Source organism: Ornithorhynchus anatinus, chromosome 1 (assembly GCF_004115215.2).
Source record: "Ornithorhynchus anatinus isolate Pmale09 chromosome 1, mOrnAna1.pri.v4, whole genome shotgun sequence".
NCBI classification, from domain to species: Eukaryota; Metazoa; Chordata; class Mammalia; order Monotremata; family Ornithorhynchidae; genus Ornithorhynchus; species Ornithorhynchus anatinus.
In genome coordinates this window covers 109568975-109590855 of record NC_041728.1, presented here as the reverse complement: position 1 = coordinate 109590855, position 21881 = coordinate 109568975, and the positions used below count along the sequence as shown (strand labels likewise).

Sequence of the window (21881 nt, the reverse complement as noted above, 5' to 3'; positions counted from 1 at the left end):
CAGTGGTTGTGGGTTCTAATCCCAGCCCTGCCACTTGTCAGCTGTGTGACTTTGGGCCAGTCACTTAACTTCTCTGGGCCTCAGTTACCTCATCTGTAAAATGGGGATTAAGACTGTGAGCCCCACGTGGGACAACCTGATCACCTTGTATCCTCCCTAGCACTTAGAACAGTGCTTTGTTTATAGTAAATGCTTAACAAATACCATCATTATTGTTATTATTATTATTATGTGGGTCACAAACTGTGTCCAACCTGATTAGCTGGTATCTACCCTAGCGCTTAGTACAGGACCTGGCACCTATTAATTCTTAACAAATACCATTAAAAAAAAAAAAAGCTTACGTTCTAGAGAAAACAGAGAACAAAGTCCCCTCTCTCTTTTCTAAGACGCATAAGGGGCTAAGCGCCTCCCATTTTCAAGCCAACTCATTCAATTCAGAGATATCTCTCTCTCTCTCTCCTATCTGGGGCCACCCACCATGACTAGATAAAATGTCTCTAAGCAGAGAAGCTTGGCCGCTTCTGGCCGACTGGTGCTGTTTATTTCTCTGCTGCAGTTAAGGCTACTCAGCTCTCACAGCACACTCCTCTAACCTTCTCCAGAAGTTGACAACTGGTTTGTGGGGGAAAGAGGAAGAAAACAAACAAATGGGAGTGAGCAAATCCAGAGAGAAAACCTCCTCCAGGTGACTAAGGGAAAGGGGTGGGAAAGGCCCTTGTGTAAGAGAGCACTCCCATCTAGGAACAGTAAAAAAAAATATCTACAGCAGCTGAACCAGGAATTTTGAACTCTTTTTATGGTATCTGTTAAGTGCTTACTTTGTGCTACACACTGTTCTAAGCGCTGGGGTAGGAACAAGTTCATTATGTCGGACATAGTCCCTGTCCCTCATGGGGCTTACCACTAAGTAGTAGGGAGAAGAGGTATCCCCATTTTACATATGAGGAAACTGAGGCACAGAACAACGAAGTGACTTGTCCAGGGTCACACTGAAAGCAACTGGCAGAGCTGGGATTAGACCCCAGTTCCTTCGGAACCCCCCGCCCATGCTCTCTCCATTAGGCCACGCTGCTTCCCACAACTTGTAAAACTTAACAGGATCCTTATTCCTGAACTGGGTGAACCAGGGATGGGTGAATAGACTGGGTTGGGGATATTCCAGGGGGAAAAACCAGTTGATTAAAGCCCGTAAGTTCTCTGCTAAAAACACAAGCCTCGTAGGTCAGCACCCTATATTTCAGGAAGTGCTTTCACTCCCAGATCCTGAAGGAAGATGACAACCCTTCTGCTTCAACTCTCCAGCTCAAACTCACTGGTATAGTGGCCCTAGGCGGGTGAGAGGCGGAACCCTAGCCAACGCCTTGGAATGGACAAATACACAAAACACACACAGTGGGAAAGGCAGCCTCCCAGAAAGAAATAGGGACTGGAAACATTTCTGGGGCTGCCTTTCTCCACTCCTCTCTCAGGATGGCAACTGGAGAGTTTCCAGTAGTCTCCGAGTCTCGACTGCTGGAGGGAGAGTCAAACTTGGCTTGGGCTTGGCTTGGCTTCCTACCTTGGGCAGTGGCTAGCGAGTGGAAGGCAATATGCTACAAGTCAAAACTCCCCTGTGCTGGGCAGCAGTGGCATGGGAGAGAGTCGAGGACGGAGACTCAAGTTTACTGCGCAAGAGAAGGCAATGGTAAACCACTTCCATAATTTCACCAAGAAAACTCTGGATACACCCCCAGAACAATTGCAGATGGAGGAGGGGCTTTCTGGGAGAGATATGTCCAAGGAATTGCTATGAGTCGGAGACAACTCGACAGCATAAGACAAGGCTTTCTCCACTTCCCTTTAAGCCTGAAGAAGACACGATCTGCTCATCCTCCCAACCAAATCAACCCTTCTGAAAGTTTAAATGAAGTCTGCCTTCAAATAGGTCTTGAATCCATGGTGGAGGGAGACCCTGTGGAAAGATTTTAACAGCTGGCATTCATCCGAGACATAATTACATGAATTCAGGGACTCCTAGTTAGGTTGATATTTCATGTGCGTATAAGGAGAAGAGCCAGCCTTACAAATGGGTACAAAGCACTAACCAGCCCACATGCATTTTTTGCCAACCTGGTAGTAAAATGAAAACTACACTGCTGTGTTGTACTGGTGGCATGAATGAAAGAAAAATGTTTTGTTTCCCAGCCTGGTATGACTTCTCTCTGAATACATATTGACTTACACACACACACACACACACAACACTCCGGGGGACATGACAAAACTCACTGCTTACACCCACAAATCTCCCTGGGTCCTGCGGAGGCTAAACATATACCACAAAGACTGAGGAGGTTTTAGGCTGTTAATGCACAGGATTTAATAGAATGCTAATCCCTGGCAAGTGGATTTTTACAAAGACAGAGAATCAATACTCCAGGGGGACAACTCGCTCCAGACCTTCTGGAATCCTGGCTTGGACCACATGGCTGCAGGAGCGAAGGAGAAGAAAAACAGATGGAAACCTCTCCTCCTGCAGATGGCAGGCGCAACTCCATCTCATTTCCCGATTTCTGAGTATCAGGACCAAGATTTTCAAGGAAGACTAAATTGACTATTTAAAAAAGTTCTAGTAAGAAGAAGTCATGGGCTACTGCTGCTGGCTATGTTAAACAACTGCTCAGCACAATGAAGAGGGCACTATTTCCTCCCGAAGGCCACCTCAAAACTAGACCGAGGAATGTGCAAAAGATGAGAGTCTGGAGCTTGGCATTTATAACAGTGGAGAGCTCTTAGCTTCTTACTAAAACCAGTGAAAATGAGCACTTCAAATCTTGAGGGGGTAGGCCACGGGAGAAAAAAAGCATGTTTATTTGATGCCTCTGAAATCAATGTGGTTTGAACTCTTGAGAGAAAGGTGATGGAAAAGGGAAAAAATTTAACAACCGTCCCTCCCCACTTCCGGAAAAAACAAAAACCCACCAAAATCAAAAGATTCTGGGGATAAAAATGTTTGGCTTTAACAATCAATCAGTGTTTGCTGCACTTACTGTGTGCATACCACAGTATTAAGCAGGTATTCAGTTGCTTCAGACCATATCTCACCAAGATCCGCCCTTTCCTCTCCAACCAAACGACTCTGGTAATAATAATGTTGGTATCTGTTAAGCACTTACTATGTGCAGAGCACTGTTCTAAGCACTGGGGTAGATACAGGGTAATCAGGTTGTCCCACGTGAGGCTCACAGTTAATTCCCATTTTACAGATGAGGTAACTGAGGCACCGAGAAGTTCAGTGACTTGCCCACAGTCACACAACTAAGTGGCAGATCTGGGATTCAAACCCGTGACCTCTGATTCCCAAGCCCAGGCTCTAAGCTCTCATAATATCCCGACTGGATTATTGTGTCAGCCTGCTCTCTGATCTCCCTTCCTCCTGTCTCTCCCTGCTCCAGTCTATTCTTCATTCTGCTGCCCGGATCATCTTCCTATAGAAACCTTCTTGGCATGTCACTCCCCTCCTTAAAAACTTCCAGTGGTTCCCTATCAACCTCTGCACGAAATAAAAACTTTTCACTCTGGGCTTCAAGGCTCTCCATCATCTTGCCCCCTCCTACCTCACCTCCCTTCTCTCTTTCTACTGCCCACCCCGCACGCTCAGTTCCTCTGCCGCTCGCCTCCTCACCATACCCTGTTCATGCCTATTCTGCCATTGACCTCTGGCCCACATCCTACCGCTGTCCCGGAATGCCCTCCCTCCTCACCTCCGCCAAACTAACTGTCTTCCCCTCCTAAAGCTCTACTGAGAGCTCACCTCCTCCAAGAGGCCTTCCCAGACTGAGCTTCCCCTTTTCCCTCTACTCCCTCTGCTCCCCCTCCACCCTCTGCTCCTCCCCCCCCCTTCCCCTCCCCTCAGCACTGTGCTCATTTGTATATACTTTTATTACCCTATTTGTTAATGAGGTATACATCCCCTTGCTTCTATTTATTGTGATTATGTTGTCTTGTTTTTCTCCATCTGTCTCCCCCGATTAGACTGTGAGCCCGTCATTGGGCAGGGATTGTCTCTATCTTTTGCCAAATTGTATATTCCAAGCACTTAGTACAGTGCTGTGCACACAGTAAGCTCTCAATAAATACTATTGAATGATTGAATGAATGAATCTCACAAGCAACCATTAGCTGAGAGGCCCCTAGGGCTGTATCTGTAAGCTCATTGTGGGAGGAGAACATGTCTACCAACTCTGTTACACTGTCCTCTCCCAAGGGCTTAGTTACAGTACTCTGTACCCAGTAAGCTCTCAATTTCAAGCTATTAATTAACCAAATTTATTGAGTGCTTCCTATATGCAGAGCACTGTACTGAGTGCTTGGGAGAGTACAACAGAATTAGCAGATATGGTCCTTGTCCATAATGAGCTTAAAGTCTAGAGGGGGAGGCAGACATTAATATGAATAAGTAAATTATGATATATAATTTACAGATATGCACATAAATGCTGTGGGATTGGGAGTGGGGCATATATCAAATGTCCAAATGTCACAGATGGAAGTGCATAGGTGGCAGAAGGGAGTGAGAGCTCAGGAAAATAGGGTTTAATTGGGGAAGGCCTTTAGGAGGAGATGTGATCTTCGTAATGCTTGGATTAAATATGACTTATTGACTGACAGATTAATATGTCCAAGGGAATTCAGGGAGTTCCACCCAATAAACTTCCCAACCCTTAGAGCATGGGGACTTGACATGTTGGACTGCTTACAGCATATTACTTTGCTCTTAAGATTTTTGGGGGGATAGGAGTGGAGAAAGATCAGTCAATCAATCAATGCTATTTATTGAGCAGTTACTGTATGCAGAGTCTTGTACTAAACGCCTGGGTGAGTACAGTACAACAGAGTTGGTAGAAATGTTCCCTATCCACGATGAGCTTACAGGTTAGGGGGGAGACAGACGTTACTATAAAAAATTCATAAATATGTTCATAAGTGCTGTGGGGCTGAGGGTGGGGCGAACACCAAATGTCCAAAGGTCACAGATCCAAGTGCAGAGATGACAAAGGAGAGAGAGAGAGAGAGGTGGGAAAAAGAGGCCTCAAATGGGAAGGTGAAAAGGGCTAGTTATCAGACATCATCAGCAATGTGACTCTTGATTCGTGACTCTGGGATAAAAACTTCCTGGAGCCAACGAAATGGGATGATCCATATTTTGAGTATAGCTCCCGTGATTAGGACAGTGACTGTAAACTAGGGTGTTGAATGCCCTTCTCTTCATAGGCCTATTTTCCCGATGCCATCTTCACAACACTGTACTGAGGAGTGGGTTCCATCGGGCCCCGGTACTGAGTCATTCCACGTTTGGTCAAATACAACAGGGCATTCCCTCTAAGATGTCAGCGGGCGCTGACAATGTTTGTGTGCAGTACACAGGCTCATATGTTCCTTTCCATTCCTCCCACAGACAGCCAATTGGGCCCAGACCATCAGATTTCAGGTAACACGACGACGGGCCTGCCGGGAAACACCACAGCCAACAATGAATTCGTCACCATCGTCTTACCCGTGCTTTACCTCATAATATTTGTGGCAAGCCTCCTGCTGAACGGACTGGCCGTGTGGATTTTCTTCCACATCCGGAACAAAACCAGCTTCATATTTTACCTTAAAAACATCGTGGTCGCAGACCTGATCATGACGCTGACCTTTCCGTTTAGGATAGTTCACGACGCCGGGTTCGGGCCGTGGGACTTCAAGTTTTTCCTCTGTCGCTACACCTCGGTCCTGTTTTACGCGAACATGTACACGTCCATTGTGTTTCTGGGGTTGATCAGCATCGATCGGTACCTGAAGGTGGTGAAGCCGTTTGGCGACTCCAGGATGTACAGCGTCACGTTTACCAAGGTCTTATCCGTCTGCGTCTGGGTGGTCATGGGTATTCTCTCCTTACCGAATCTGATCCTGACGAACGGTCATCCCACCAAGGAGAACGTAGGGGACTGTGTCAAACTTAAAAGTCCCCTGGGAGTCAAATGGCATGAAGCCGTCATCTACGTCAACAGCTGCATCTTCGTTGCTGTGCTGGTGATACTGATTGGATGTTACATTGCCATATCCAGGTACATCCATAAATCCAGCAAGCAGTTCATCAGTCAGTCAAGCAGGAAACGAAGACACAATCAAAGCATTAGGGTGGTGGTGGCTGTATTTTTCACCTGCTTTCTGCCCTACCATCTGTGTAGAATACCCTTCACTTTCAGCCACTTAGACCGGCGTTTAGACAGCTCTGCCCACAAGATTCTTTATTACTGTAAGGAAATGACCCTTTTCCTGTCCGCATGTAATGTATGTCTGGATCCCATTATTTACTTTTTCATGTGTAGGTCATTTTCGAGAAGGCTGTTCAAGAAATCGAACATCAGAACTCGGAGCGAGAGCATCAGATCGCTTCAAAGTGTCAGAAGGTCCGAAGTCCGTATATATTATGAGTATACCGATGTATAGGGTGAAGGGTCGTGGAAACTGCTCTCCTTTGTAGAAATGAGCGTGTACCATATGTAAATAAACTCTTCTTTTGATTATCTGTGTGGTGCGCCTAGCCAAGTGTGTGTAGAAAAGGGGAGTTGGGGTGACCTCAAATTCTCAGTCAGAAAGTGGAAACATTGAAAACAGGATGTGGCGGGTCCTCGGGTCTGACAAACTGCAGAAGTGCTCTTTCACCCTCTGCTTTCTTAAATCCTCAATGGGATGTTGAAAAGCTAGTACACAAAGAACGAGCAAACTACGTCTGGGTATTGCTGCCCTCTCTCGGTAACTGGGAGACTGGGTTGAATACATAAATGTACTAGAAAACGTACTCTTCACGAGGACACAGATTTAAGAGACCTTGACGTAGCCTCGGGGTTAATAAGCAGGGAAAAACAGGTTTGGGCATAAATCATTTAACCCTAATACGATCTAGTTCCACTGACTGGATGATTCATGGGCTGCATATCCAGTTTGCTGTTAAAACAGGCCTCCTGCTTCTCCTCCTCACTCCTGAAGCCAGTTGAGACAGACCACAGGACCACTCAGTAGTATCTTCATTGAGGGAGGGGAAGGAGAATAATAATGATAATAATAGTTAATAATAATGATGGTATTTGTTAAGCGCTTACTATGTGCCGAGCACTGTTCTAAGTGTAATCAAGTTGTCCCACGTGGGGCTCCCAGTCTTAATCCCCATTTTACAGATGAGGTAACTGAGGCACAGAGAAGTTAAGTGGCTGGACCAAGGTCACATAGCAGACAGGTGGGAGAACTGGGATTAGAACCCACATCCTCTGATTCCCAAACCCGTGCTCTTTCCACTGAGTCAGAAGGAGAAGGAAGGAGAGAAGCAGTGTGGTCTGCTGGATAGAGCACAGGCCTGGGAGTCAGAAGGACCTGGCTTCTAATCCCAACTCCACCTGTGTGACCTTGGACATGTCATTTACTTTTCTGTGCCTCAGTTTCCTCATCTGTAAAATGGGGATTAAGACTGTGAGCCCCATGTGAGGAATGGACCATATCCAATCTGATTAGCTTGTATCTACCCCAGGACTTAATACAGTGCCTGACACTTGACAAATACCGTTTAAAAAAAAGGAGGGTGGAGGAAGGAAGACCAAATGACACTCAAAACATCAATGCTTATGACTGACAAGAGTTCCACAGTTTAGCTGAAGAGAAGCAGAGGCTGCTGGATGACAATCAATTAATCAGTTGATCAGATTTATCGAGAGTTGACTTCGATCAGAGCACTGTACTAAGTGACTGGACTATATGCTCCCTCTAGATTTTAAGTTCACTGTGGGCAAGGAATGTTCCCGTTATATTGTTCATTCATTCATTCATTCAATAGTTTTTATTGAGCGCTTACTATGTGCAGAGCACTGTAGTAAGCGCTTGGAATGTACAAATCAGTAACAGATAGGGACAGTCCCTGCCCTTTGACGGGTTTATAGTCTAATCGGGGGAGACGGACAGACAAAAACAATAGCAATAAACAGAATCAAGGGGATGAACATCTCATTGAAACAATAGCAAATAAATAGAAACAAGGTGATGTACATCTCATTAACAAAATAAATAGGGTAATGAAAATATATACAGTCGAGCGGACGAGTACAGTGTTGAGGGGAGGGGAAGGGAGAGGGGGAGGAGCAGAGGGAAATGGGGGAAAAGAGGGTTTATCTGAGGGGAGGTGAAGGGGGTGTAGAGGGGGAGCAGAGGGAGCAGAGGGAAAAGGGGAGCTCAGTCTGGGAAGGCCTCTTGGAGGAGGTAAGCTTTAAGTAGGGTTTTGAAGACGGGAAGAGAATTAGTTTGGCGGAGATGAGGAGGGAGGGCATTCCAGGACCGCGGGAGGACATGGCCCAGGGGTCGACGGCGGGATAGGTGAGAACGGGGGACGGTGAGGAGGTGGGCAGCAGAGGAGCGGAGGCTGCAGGGTGGGCAGTAGAAAGAGAGAAGGGAGGAGTGGTAGGAGGGGGCAAGGTGATGGAGACCCTTGAAGCCTAGAGTGAGAAGTGTTTGTTTCCCCAAGCGCTTAGTCCAGTCCCCTGAACACAGTAAGCATTCAATAAATACAACTGGCTGATTGAATGAGAGAGTACAGAATAAGAGTTGGTAGAAAAGTTCCCTGCCCACAACAAGCTTCCAGTCTAGAGGGGGAGACGCACATGAACAGAAATAAATTATAGATATGTACGTAAGTGCTTTGGAACTGAGGATGGGGTAAATATAAGGTGCAAATCCAAGGGCAAAAAGTGATGCAGAAAGGAGTGGAAAAGGAAATGATGGCTTAGATAGGGGAGGCCTCCTGAAAGAGACATACCTTCAATAAGCCTTTGAAGATGGGGAGAATGATATGAAGTGGTTCATTTATTCAGTGCTTATTGAGTGCAGAGCACTATACTAAACACTTGGGAGAGTACAATAGAAAAATAAACAGAAACATTTCCTGCCCGCAATGAGCTTATAAGTCTAGAGATGATCTGTGGGATATGAAGAGAGAGGCAGTTCCGGTTAGTAGGCAAGGGGTTCGGCAGCGAGATAGATGAGATTAAGGTATCGATGTTCAGGGAGAAAGCTGGCATTAGAAGAGCTAAGTGTGCAGGCTGGATTGCAGTAGGAAATAGGTGAGGTAAGGTAGGAGGGGGCAAGGTGATTGCTTTAAAGCCAATGGTGAGGAGTTTCTGTTTGATGCAGAGGTGGACAGGCAACTACTGGAGTGGGGAAACTGGACTGACAAAACACCTAGGCCACAGGCAATAATATTTATTGCTGCTGGTGGGGAAAGGGGAAGAGGATCTGAATTTTTTAAATTTTATTCTCATATAATTGCAGTACTGATTCATAGTAATTGTATTTGTTAAGTGCATACTATATGCCAAGCAATGAACTAAGTGCTGGGCCAGATACAAGATAACTAGGTCGCACTTGGGGATTTGATACCTGCTCTCCCTCCTTCTTAGACTGAGCCTCATTTCATAAATAAGGGAACTGAGGTATGGGGAAGTGACTTGTCCAAGGTCACACAACTGACGCAAGGCAGAGCTGGGATTAGAACCACAGCGCTCTGACTCCCAGACCCATGCTCTTTCCACTAGGCCATCCTGCGTCCCTTAAATGATTTCCCTAATTAAATGGCACCTTAATATCCTTAAATAATTAAGCTCTAAGTCCCTGACTTGCCATGGGGGGAAAGGTACAAGGAGGGGCAGGAGCTTGCTCCATCATTTCCGTGTCTCGACCCGCAAGTGGCGTGCTTCGAGGGTTAGTGCCTTCCACCTTAGGAATTGAACAACAGACCACTACTCTCCACACCTTCAAATCTTTACTGAAATCACATCTCCTCCTCCTCCTCAAAAGATCTTCCCCATCTAACTCCTCATTTCCCAGACTCCCTCTCCTTTCTGCATCCCTTATGCACCTGGATCGTGGCTCAGTGAAAAGAGCATGGGTTTGGGAGTCAGAAGTCATGGGTTCAAATCCCCGCTCTGCCACTTGTCAGCTGTGTGACTGTGGGCAAGTCACTTAACTTCTCTGGGCCTCAGTTACCTCATCTGAGGGTTAAGACTGTGAACCTCACATGGGACAACCTAATTACCCTGTATCGACCCCAGCGCTTAGAACAGTGCTCGGCACATAGTAAGCACTTAACAAATATCAACATTATTATTACCCTTTAAACACTTGATATTCACTCCACCCATAGCACATGTGTACATATCCATAATTTATTTTAATACTCCTCTCCCTCTCTAGATTGTAAGCTCCATGTGGGCCGGGACCGCATAATAACAATAATAATAATAATAATGGTATTTGTTAAGTACTTACTCTGTGCCAAGTACTGTTCTAAGCGCTGGGGTAGATACAAGGTAATGAGGTTGTCCCATGTGGGCTCACAGTCTTCATCCCCATTTTATAGGTGAGGTCACTGAGGCACAGAGAAGTTAAGTGACTTGCCCCAAGTCACACAGCTGATCAGTGGCGGGGCAGGGTTAGAACCCACGACCCCTGACTCCCAAGCCCGGGTTCTTTCCCCTAAGCCACGCTGCTTCTCATCTACCAACTCTATTGTATGGTACTCTCCTGAGCACTTCTCCCAGTGTCTGCACACATTATGAGCTCAATAAATTGTCTGATCGACTGATGTAGGAGAGCAAGGCTGAGAAATGGCTGGTGAACAAGCAAGGTATGTGAAAAGGGAAGGGATGTAAGGAGAGGGCTAAAGAGCTTAGAAGCCAATGGTTAGGACCGTCTAATTAATGAGGAGGCAAATGGATAGTCACTGGAAGTTTGTGGGGAAGGGAGAGGCGTGAACTGAATGACATTTTAGGAAAATGGTGCAGGTGGTAGAATGTGGTACAGCTTTAGGAGGGAGAAGTTTAGCCCAGTGAGGAGGCTGATGTAGTAACCTGGCCTGGAAGCCTGTGGCACGAATCTGAACCAAGGTGGCACCCATCTGGGTAGAGAGGAAGGGGTGGATCCAGGAAATATTTTAGGGGTTTAGCAATCGACTGAATAACACTGAGGAGTCAAAGATGACATCAAGACTATTAGCCAACCTCAAGTGGCAAGACGGTATACCAAACATAAGACAATCTCCTAACAGTGAAATTATGCTCGACTTACAAAGCTTTATTGGGTGGGACATGTGAGGAGAATGGATGATGTGGTGATATGAAATTGGGCAATCAAAGTCAAGGGGGTGGAGGAATCAATCAATTAATGGTATTTATGAGCACTTACAGTGTGCAGAGCATTGTACTAAATTCTTGGGAGAATGCAATGTGGTACACACAGGTCCTGCCTACAATAATAATGTTGGTATTTGTTAAGCGCTTACTATGTGCAGAGCACTGTTCTAAGCGCTGGGGTAGAAACAGTGTCATTAGGTTGTCCTACATGAGGCTCACAGTCTTAATCCCCATTTTACAGCTGAGGTAACTGAGGCACAGAGAAGTGAAGTGACTTGCCCAAAGTCACAGAGCTGACAAGTGGCAGAGGTAGGATTCGAACCCATGACCACAAGGTTACTATCTAGTGGGGGACACAGACAATAAACAACATCCATAATAGTACTGGTGTCTACTGAGAGCAATGTCCAGCACTAAGTACTTGAGAAGTAGAAAAGAAGTGGGAAATTCACCAACCGAAAGGATTTTGCAATCTATTAATGCAAACCAGAAATATAGGTATTTACAGATAAGGTCAAAATAAATAATTGAATGAGCATATATACATTTGCTGATGATGGGTACATATAAGGTCATATATACTGGAATTTAAGAATACAGTATAGGCAGTTCTCGGATGTATGACTCATATTTAATAGGCAAGTCCTGAAAACGGTGTCTTAAATTGAAAAAACGCCATTAATCCAACTCAATTTCCTTATAGAAATAAGTTATTCAAAGGAAATTAGTTCCTAAACAAAGGCCAGACCCCTGATTTTTACCAAAATTATCTAGAGTTTTATACTGTCAACTATAAATATCATTATTATTATATTAAAATACTTTATTCCATTGTATTAGTCGCTTAGTGCTTGTACTCTGCACAAAGTACGTGCTCAATAAACATCATTGAGTGGCTGCACATGACTAAAGTAGCTACGTGATTATATTCATATTGAATCATTCATTCAATCCTATTTACTGAGGGTTTACTGTGTGCAGAGCACTGTACTAAGCCCTTGGAAAGTACAATTTGGCAACAGATAGAGACAATTCCTAACCAACAACAGGTTCACAGTCTAGAAGGGGGAGACAGACAACAAAACAAAACAAGTAGACAGGCATCAATACCATCAAAATAGATAAATAGAACCATAGATAAATGCACATCATTAATAAAATAGAGCAATAAATATGTACAAATATATACAAGTGTTGTGGGAAGGGGAAAGGGGTAGAGCAGAGGGAGGGAGTAGGGGTAATGGTGAGGGGAGGAGGCGCAGAGGGAAAGGGAGGGCTCAGTCTGGGAAGGCCTCCTGGAAGAGGTGAGCTCTCAATAGGGCTTTGAAGAGGGGAAGAGAGTTAGAGAGATTTTATGGATTTTATTTCATTGTAAATAAATGTATCAATACCTGGACTTTACTTCCTTTTAAGTAAATGGTAAATAAAATGAAGAAGTGTGGTCTATCAATCAATATTTATTAAGAAGCAGAGTGGCTCAGTGGAAAGAGCCCGGGCTTGGGAGCCAGAGGTCATGGGTTCGAATTCTGGCTCTGCCACTTGTCAGCTGGGTGACTGTGGGCAAGTCACTTAACTTCTCTGTGCCTCAGTTCCCTCATCTGTAAAATGGGGATTAACTGTGAGCCTCACGTGGGACAACCTGATGACCCTGTATCTCCCCCAGCGCTTAGAACAGTGCTCTGCACATAGTAAGCGCTGAACAAATGCCAACATTATTATTAAGCGCTTCTGTGTGCAGAGCACTGTACTAAGCACTCGGGAGAGTACAATACAACAATACAACAGACACATTCCTGTTCACAATGAGTTTGTGGTCTAGAGGGGAGACAAACATTAATATAAATTAAAAAATTAGAGATTTGTACATAGTGCTGTGGGCTGTGAGGCAGGGGGATGAATAAAGGAAGCAAGTCAGGGCAATGCAGAAGGGAGTGGAAGAAAAGGAAAAGTGGGCTTTGTCAAGGAAGGCCATCTGGAGATGTACCTTCAATAAGGCTTTGAAGCGGGTAGAGTAAATGCCTGACGGATGTGAAGAGGGAGGGCGTTCCAGGGCAGAGGCAGGATGTGGGCGAGAGGCTGGCGGTGAGACAGACCAGATCCAGGTACAGTGAGTGGGTTGACATTAGAGTAGCATAGTGTGTGGGCTGGGTTGTGAGGTTAGGTAGGACAGGGCAAGGTGACTGAGTGCTTTAAAGCCGGTGTTAAGGAGTTTGTGTTTCACGCGGAGGTGGATGGGCAATCACTGGAGCTTCTTGAGGAGTGGGGAAACATAGCCTGAACATTTCTGTAGCAAAATGATCAGGGCAGCAGGGTGAAGTATGGACTGGAGTGGGGAGAGACAGAAGGCATGGAGGTCAGCAAGGAGGCTGATACAATAATCAAGGCAGGATAGGCTAAGCGCTTGAAATTACTACTACTAGTGGTAGTAATAATAATAATGTTGGTATTTGTTAAGCGCTTACTATGTGCAGAGCACTGTTCATTCATTCAATAGTATTTATTGAGTGCTTACTATGTGCAGAGCACTGTACTAAGCGCTTGGAATGAACAAGTCGGCAACAGATAGAGACAGTCCCTGCCATTTGACGGGCTTACAGTCTAATCGGGGGAGACAGGCAGACAAGAACAATGGCAATAAATAGAGTCAAGGGGAAGAACATCTCATAAAAACAATGGCAACTAAATAGAATCAAGGTGAAGCGCTGGGGTAGATAAAGGGTAATCAGGTTGACCCACGTGAGGCTCACAGTCTTAATCCCCATTTTACAGATGAGGTAACTGAGGCACAGAGAAGTTAAGTGACTTGTCCACAGTCACACAGCTGACAAGTGGCAGAGTCAAGATTTGAACCCATGACCTCTGACTCCCAAGTTCGTGCTCTTTCCACTAAGCCATGCTGCTTCTCTGTTTGGATGGAGAGGAAAAGGCACCATCCCTCTAGACTGTAAGCTTGTTGTGGGCTAGGAATGTGTCTGTTTATTCTTGTATTGTCCTCTCCCAAGCGCTTAGAACAGTGCTCTGCACACAGTAAGCACTCAGTAAATACGACTGAATGACAGATTTTAGCGATTCTGTGGAAGTTTAACCGACCGGATTTAGTGATAGACTGAACATGTGGGTTGAATGAGAGAGAGGAGTCAAGGAAAATGACAAGGTTAAGAGCTAGTAGAAAGAGTGTGGGTCTGGGGGTCAGAGGACACGGGTTCTGTCCCAACTCTGCAACTTGTCTGCTGTGTGACCTCGGGAACATCTCTGTGCTTCAGTTCCCTCATCTGTAAAGTAGGGATTAAGACTGTGAGCCCCATGTGGGAAATGGACTGTGTCCAAACTGATCATCTTCTATCTACCCCAGTGCTTAGTACAGGTCCTGGTACATAGAAAGCTCTTAACAAATACCATTAAAAATATGTATGTTAACCTTCCTGGGTGTCTCCACCTGACAATTAGGTAATCCTCCACCCCTACCCACCCTTCCAGTAACTACAGCTTATAATAATAACTGAGATATTAATAATAATTATTGAGCGCTTACTGTGTGCAGAGCACTGTACTAAGTGCTCGGGAGAGTGTAACAGAGCTGGAAGACACCATTGCTGCCTACGATGAGCTTTCAGTATAGTGGGGGAGAAGAGATTACTATGTGCCATGCAATATATAATGGATATAATATACTCAGATCAGACACAATCCCTATCCTACATTAGGCATACAGTCTAAAACCAAGAGAAAAAACTGAATGAATTACCATTCACAGTGAAGGTAAGTGACTAGTCCAAGGTCACAGAGCAGGTAAGTATGCAAGTCAGAATTAGAACGCAGGTCCTCTGACTCCCAGACCTGTGATCCTTCTACTAGGCACCAATGCCTTCCCTAGCAACTTTGCCCCCTTCCCAACTTTCCCTCCATCTTTTCTCTCCACATCACAGCTTTCAAATAATTTTTCCCATTTCCTGGTAACTCCCTTGCACCGCCATCTAATACCCACTCCCAGGGGTACTCCGTAAAGAAACGTACTGTTGTAAAATCAGAATGAATCAACTGATCAAATATATCGATTATATTTTTAATGGCATTTAAGCACTTACTATGGCATTGTACTAAGCATTGGGCTAGATTCAAACTTATTAGGTTGGACACAGTCCATGTTCACTCCCTATCACCGTGGATGGTACGACCATCCTTCCCGTCTCTCAGGCCCGCAACCTCGGTGTCATCTTTGACTCGACTCTCTCATTCACCCCACACATCTGATCCGTTACCAAAACCTGCCGGTCTCACCTTTATAATATCGCCAAGATCCGCCCTTTCCTCTCCACCCAAAAGGCTACCTTACTGCTACGGGCTCTCGTAATATCCCGGCTAGACTACTGTGTCAGCCTGCTCTCTGATGTTCCTTCCTCCTCTCTCTCCCCGCTCCAGTCTATTCTTCACTCCGTTGCCCGGCTCATCTTCCTGCAGAAACGCTCTGGGCATGTCACTCCCCTTCTTAAAAACCTCCAGTGGTTGCCTATCAACCTCTTCACAAAACAAAAACTTCTCACTCTAGGCTTCAAGGCTCTCCATCACCTTGCCCCTTCCTACTTCTCCTCCCTTCTCTCTTTCCACCGCCCACCCCACACGCTCCGCTCCTCTGCCACCCACCTCCTCACCGTCCGCCATTCTCACCTATCCCGCCGTCAACCCCTGGGCCACGTCCTCCCGCAGTCCTGGAACGCCCTCCCTCCTCACCTCCGCCAAACTAATTCTCTTCCCCTCTTCAAAACCCTACTTAAAACTCACCTCCTCCAAGAGGCCTTCCCAGACTGAGCTCCCCTTTTCCCTCTGCTCCCTCTACCCCCCCTTCACCTCTCCCAGCTAAACCCTCTTCTCCCCCCTTTCGCTCTGCTCCTCCCCCTCGCCCGTCCCATCCCCTCAGCACTGTACTTGTCTGCTCAACTGTATATATCTTCATTACCCTATTTATTTTGTTAATGAGATGTACATCACCCTGATTCTATTTATTTGCTATTGTTTTAATGAGATTTCTTCCCCTTGATTCTATTTATTGCCATTGTTCTTGTCTGTCTGTCTCCCCCAATTAGACTGTGAGCCCATCACAGGGCAGGGACTGTCTCTATCTGTTGCCAATTTGTACATTCCAAGCGGTTAGTACAGTGCTCTGCACATAGGAAGTGCTCAATAAATACTACTGAATGAATCCCTTCTTTCTTCCCTAACAGCCATCTTCAACTGTTTGCTCTCACATAGCATTCTTCCCCACTACTTTCAAACATGACCATGTCTCCCTTCTCCTTAAAAAAACCCTTCCTAGACCCCCACAGCTCTCTCCTGTTATCACCCCATCTCCTCCTACCATTCCTCTCCAAACTTCTGGAGAAAATTGTCTAAACCCTCTGTTTCAAATTCCCCTTTGATCCCCTCCAAATCTAGCTTCCATAGACCTTCACTCCACAGAAAGCTCCCTCCCAAAGGTCACTAAAGATCTCCTTCTTGCCAAATCCAATGTCTTCAACTCCACCCTAATCCTCCTCGACCTCTCAGCTGCCTTCGACACTGTAGACCACCTCCTTCTCCTGGAAACGTTATCCAACCTTGTCTTCGCTGACACTGTCCTCTCCTGGTTCTCCTCTTATCTCTCCGGCCGCTCATTCTCAGTCTCCTTGGTGGGCTCCTTCTCTGCCTCCCACCTCCTAACTGTGGTGTTCCCTCAAGGTTCAGTTCTGGGTCCCCTTCTATTCTCCATCTACATGCACTCCCTGAATAATAAAATAAAAATATAATTATGGTACTTGTTAAGTGCTTACTATGTGCCAAGCACTATTCTGAGTGCTAGGGTAGATACAAAGTAGTGAGGTTGGACACAGTCCCTGTCTCACATAGGTCTCACATTCTTAATCTGCATTTTACAGATGAGGTAACTGAGGGCCAGAGAAGTGAAGTGACTGGCCCAAGCCCATACAGCAGTCATCAGGCAGATCCCGGATTAGAACCCATGACCTTCTGCCTCCCAGGCCTGTGCTCTATCCACTAAGCCACGCACGCTGCTTCTCCCTTGGAGAACTCATTCGTTCCCATGGCTTCAACTACCACCTCTCTATGCGGATGTTACCCATATCTACATCTCTAGCCCTGACCTCTCTCCCTCTCCGGAGTCTCGCATTTCCTCCTGCCTTCAAGACACCTCTATTCGGATGGACTCCTGTCAACTCAAGTTTAACACGTACAAAATAGAGCTTCTTATCTTCCCAACCAAACCCTGTCTTTCCCAAGACTTTCCCATCACTGTAGACGGCACCATCCCTTAACCTTGGTGTTATCCTTGACTCCTCTCTCTTAATCAACCCATATAGTCAATCCATCACTAGATCTCGTTTGTTCCACTTTCACAGCATCACTAAAATCTGCCCTTTCCTCTCCATCCAAACTGCTACGATGTTAATACAATCACTTATTCTATCCCGCCTCCTTGCTGACCTCCTAGCCTCTTGTCTCTTTCCCAATCCAGTCCATCCTTCACTCTGCTGCCTGGATCATTCTTCTCCAAAATGCTCAGACAAGCTTCCCCAGTCCTCAAGAAACTCCAGTGGTTGTCTATCCACCTCCACATCAAACAAAAACTGCTTACCATTGGCTTTAAAGCACCCAATCGCTTTGCCTTTTCCTACCTCACCTTGTTACTCTCTCACTACAACCCAGCCCTCACATGTCACTCCTCTAATGCTAACCTTCTCACTGTGTGCCGACCTCGTCTATCTCGCTGCTGACCCCTCACCACATCCTGCCTCTGGTCTGGAATGCCCTTCCTCCTCAAATCCTAATGGAAATAATGATGGCATTTGTTAAGCACGTACTATGTGCCAAGCACTGTTCTAAGAGCTGGGGTAGATAAAAAGTAATCATAGTCTTAATCCCCATTTTACAGATAAGGTAACTGAGGCACAGGGAAGTTAAATGACTTGCCCCATTTCACACAGCACATAAGTGGAGGAGCTGGGGTTAGAACCCATTACGTTCTGACTCCCGGGACCATGCTCTATCCACTACCCCATTATTCTCCCCAACTTTCAAGCCTTACTGAGGGCACATCTCCTCCAAGAGGCTTTCCCTAAGTCCACTTTTTCTCTTCTCCCACTCTTTTCTACGTTATCCTGACTGGCTTCCTTTATCTCCCCCTCCCTGCCCCACAGCACTTATGTACATATCTGTAGTTCATTTATTTATATTAACGTCTGTCTCCCCCCTCTAGACTGTAAGGTGGTTGTAGGCAGAAATGTGTTTATTGTTGTATTGTACTCTTAGTATAGTGCTCTGCACACAGTAAGTGCTCAAAAAATACAATTGAACGAAAGAATGCATTTGTTTCCAGGGCTTTCTATGGGGACGATTCCCTAACCTGTATTTCCACCCCTGATCTTTCTACTTCTCTGCAGCAAATTTTCTCCTGCCTTCAGGACATCACTACTTGGATGTCCCACTGACAGATGAAATTTAACATGTCTAAAGCAGAACTCCTCATCTTGCCACCCAAACTCTATCCTCCCCGTGACTATTCCAATCTCTGTACACAGCACCACCACTCTCCGACTCATAAATCCATAATCTTGGCATAATCCTCACCTCATCTCTCTTATTCCATCACACATTCAACCTGTCACCAAATTCTATAGATTCAACTGGGACAACAACCACTAAAATATGTCCTTTCTTTTCCATCCAGACTGTCGTTATGCAAATCTAGACACTTGTCACATCCCGCATTGACCACTGCATCAGCCTCCTTGAGGATCTCCCTACCTCCTATCACCCCACGCTCCAGTCCATGATTCACTCTGATACTCGGATCATTTCTCTAAAAACAGACTGAGGTCACATCTACCCACTCAAGAGCATCCAGTGGTTGTCCATCCACCTCCTCATCAAACAGAACTCTTTACCACTGACTTTAAAGCAATTTAACAGCTTGCCCCCTCCTCTCTTACCTCACTGATTTCCTTCTACAATCCCACCCACACCATTTACTCTTGTAACACCATTCTATTCACTGTACCTCAATCTCGCCTATTTTGCTGCTGACCCTTCACCCACATCCTGCCTCTGGCCTAGAACTCCTTCCCCCTTCATATATGACAGAGCACCACTCTCCCCGCTTTCATAGCTTTACTGAAATCACATCTTTTCCAAGAGGCTTTACCCAATTAAGGATTCATTTTCCCTACTCCCTCTCTCTTCTTGCACTGCCCTTCCCCTTGGATTTGTACCTTATTCACCCCACCCTCAACCTCACAGCACTTATGTATATGTCCGTAACTTATTTTAATGTCTGTCTTCCCCCTAGATTTTAAGTTCCTTGTGGGCAGGGAATATGTCTACCAACTCTACCAACTGAGAAGCAACGTGGCCTAGAGGGAAGAGGATAAAACTCCTCCAAGAGGCCTTCCCTGACTAAGCCCTACTTTCCTCTTCTCCCACTTCCTTCTGCATCACCCTAACTTGCTCTCTTTATTCATCTACCCTCCCAGCCCCATGGCTTTTATGCACATATCTGTAATTTATTTATTTATATAAATGTCCGCCTCCCCTTCTAGACTGTAAGCTTGCTGTGGGCAAGGAATGAGTCTGTAAGCAGCGTGGCTCAGTGGAAAGAACCCGGGCTTGGGAGTCAGAGGTCATGGTTCGAATCCCTGTTCTGCCACTTGTCAGCTGTGTGACTGTGGGCAAGTCACTTCACTTCTCTGTGCCTCAGTTTTCTCATCTGTAAAATGGTGATTAAGACTGTGAACCTCATGTGGGACAACCTGATTACCCTCCCCCCAGCGCTTAGAACAGTGCTCTACATATAGTAAGCGCTTAACAAACACCAACATTATTATATTGTATTCTCCCAAGTTTTTAGAATAGTGCTTCGCACACAGCAAGCAATTAATAGGATTGAAAATGAATGAATGAATGAATGAATGAATGAATGAATGAATGAATGAATGAATGAAAAAGAGGATGGGCCTGGGAGTCAGGGAACCTGGGTTCTAATCCAGGCTCCACCACTTGTGTACTTGGTGACCTTGAGCAAGTCACTTGACCTTTCTGTGCTTCTCTTATCTGTAAAGTGGGGATTGAGACTGTGAGCCCCATATGGGACATGGAATAAGTGCAACCTTAGTTTGTATCTTCCCCAGCACTTAATATGCTTCCTGGCACATAAGTGCTAACAAATAGCACTAAAAAACCTATATTAAAAGCGATATTGCACTCTCCAAAGTACTTAGTACGGTGCTCTGCACACAGTTAGCAATAAATTGATTGACTGGTCGAGGAAGAGTTCATTGGAAAGATGACCCTGATATTTACTGAAATGCTTAAGTTTCCTGCAGTTTCTATCCCGTGGGTTGCAAAACCTTCCATTCAAAGGAAAATCATGCTGAGATTTAGTATATCGTAAAACTAACAAAAATTAGAGTGTCCTGAGGACAATTTGATGGGCACACTGCTAAAATAGCTTTTCAAAAACAATTACCATGATGCTAAGTACAATGCCTGGCACATAGTAAGCACTTAACATATATAATTATGATTATTATAAGAAAGGGGAAACCTGAAATACCATAATTATCATTATTATAAGAAAGGGGAAACCAGATACTAATTTCAGCACTACCTCACTGGTCCACCATAGTTGCAGTTTTTGTTCAATAAAACTAGTTTGACGATTTAACATGATGATTAAGAGTTGAGAAACATTTTTTTTGTTTACATTCCAACCCATATGATTACCACCCTTGGCAATGTCTCTGCTTTTATCATGCAAAGAAAAGGCCATTGTCAATAACATTAAGAATGGCAATATTTTCACCTGAAAGGAAACACATGAAGACATATAATAAATGTTTGTATAAGAAACTAAAGTTGCCCTCACTACTCAACCATGATCCTTTCAAGATGGTATCCAATTGCTTAGGAGTATTATTATCTGGAGTTAATTACTGCTGATCATCAAGTTTCAGTGGTAAAGAAGGAGTCCTGGTCTCCCACTTGGGGAAGGGAAGAGCCATGTGTTGTAAGTTGCCATGGAAAGGCCTCCATGGAGAAAAGCTTTCTGTCCCTTAACTCAGCAGAAGGCACGTGCCAAGCAGCCACCTGCTGGCCCACAAAATCAATCAATTATTGAGCGCTTACTCTGTGCACAGAACTGTACTAAGCACTTGGGAGACGACAACACAACAGAGTTATATTGCACACAACAGCACTTAAGTACATATCTGTAGTTTAGTTCTATTAATAATGTTGGTATTTGTTAAGTGCTTACTACGTGCAGAGCACTGTTCTAAGCGCTGGGGTAGATACAGGGTAATCAGGTTGTCCCACGTGAGGCTCACACTTAATCCCTATTTTACAGATGAGGGAACTGAGGCCCAGAGAAGTAAAGTGACTTGCCCACAGTCACACAGCTCACAAGTGGCAGAGTCGGCATTCGAACCCGTGACCTGTGCCTCCCAAGCCCGGGTTGCTCTCCTTCTCTAGTCTAAGGTCACTGTGGGCAAGGAATGTGTCCGTCATATTTTTATATTGTACTGTCCCAATCACTTAGTACAGTGCTCTGCATAAAGTTAGCGCTCAATAAATACTACTGAACGAACAAAATACAATCGACTGACTGACAATATAACAGAATTGGTAGGCCCGTCT

General features: G+C 45.2%; 2 protein-coding genes across 2 annotated transcripts in view; one reads left to right on the top strand and one right to left on the bottom strand.

The window, feature by feature from the left end:
* GPR87 (G protein-coupled receptor 87) overlaps positions 1-6519 on the top strand; it is a 40831-nt gene extending 34312 nt beyond the window's left edge. The window contains exon 3 of the mRNA XM_029061681.2: positions 5441-6519. Coding sequence (XP_028917514.1) covers positions 5441-6480 — 1040 coding nt within the window. The 3' untranslated portion in view covers positions 6481-6519. The remainder of the gene's footprint in view (positions 1-5440) is intronic.
* The window catches only part of MED12L (mediator complex subunit 12L), a 521479-nt gene that overhangs the window by 246754 nt on the left and 252844 nt on the right, over positions 1-21881 (bottom strand). The gene's annotated exons all lie outside the window — the stretch shown is intronic.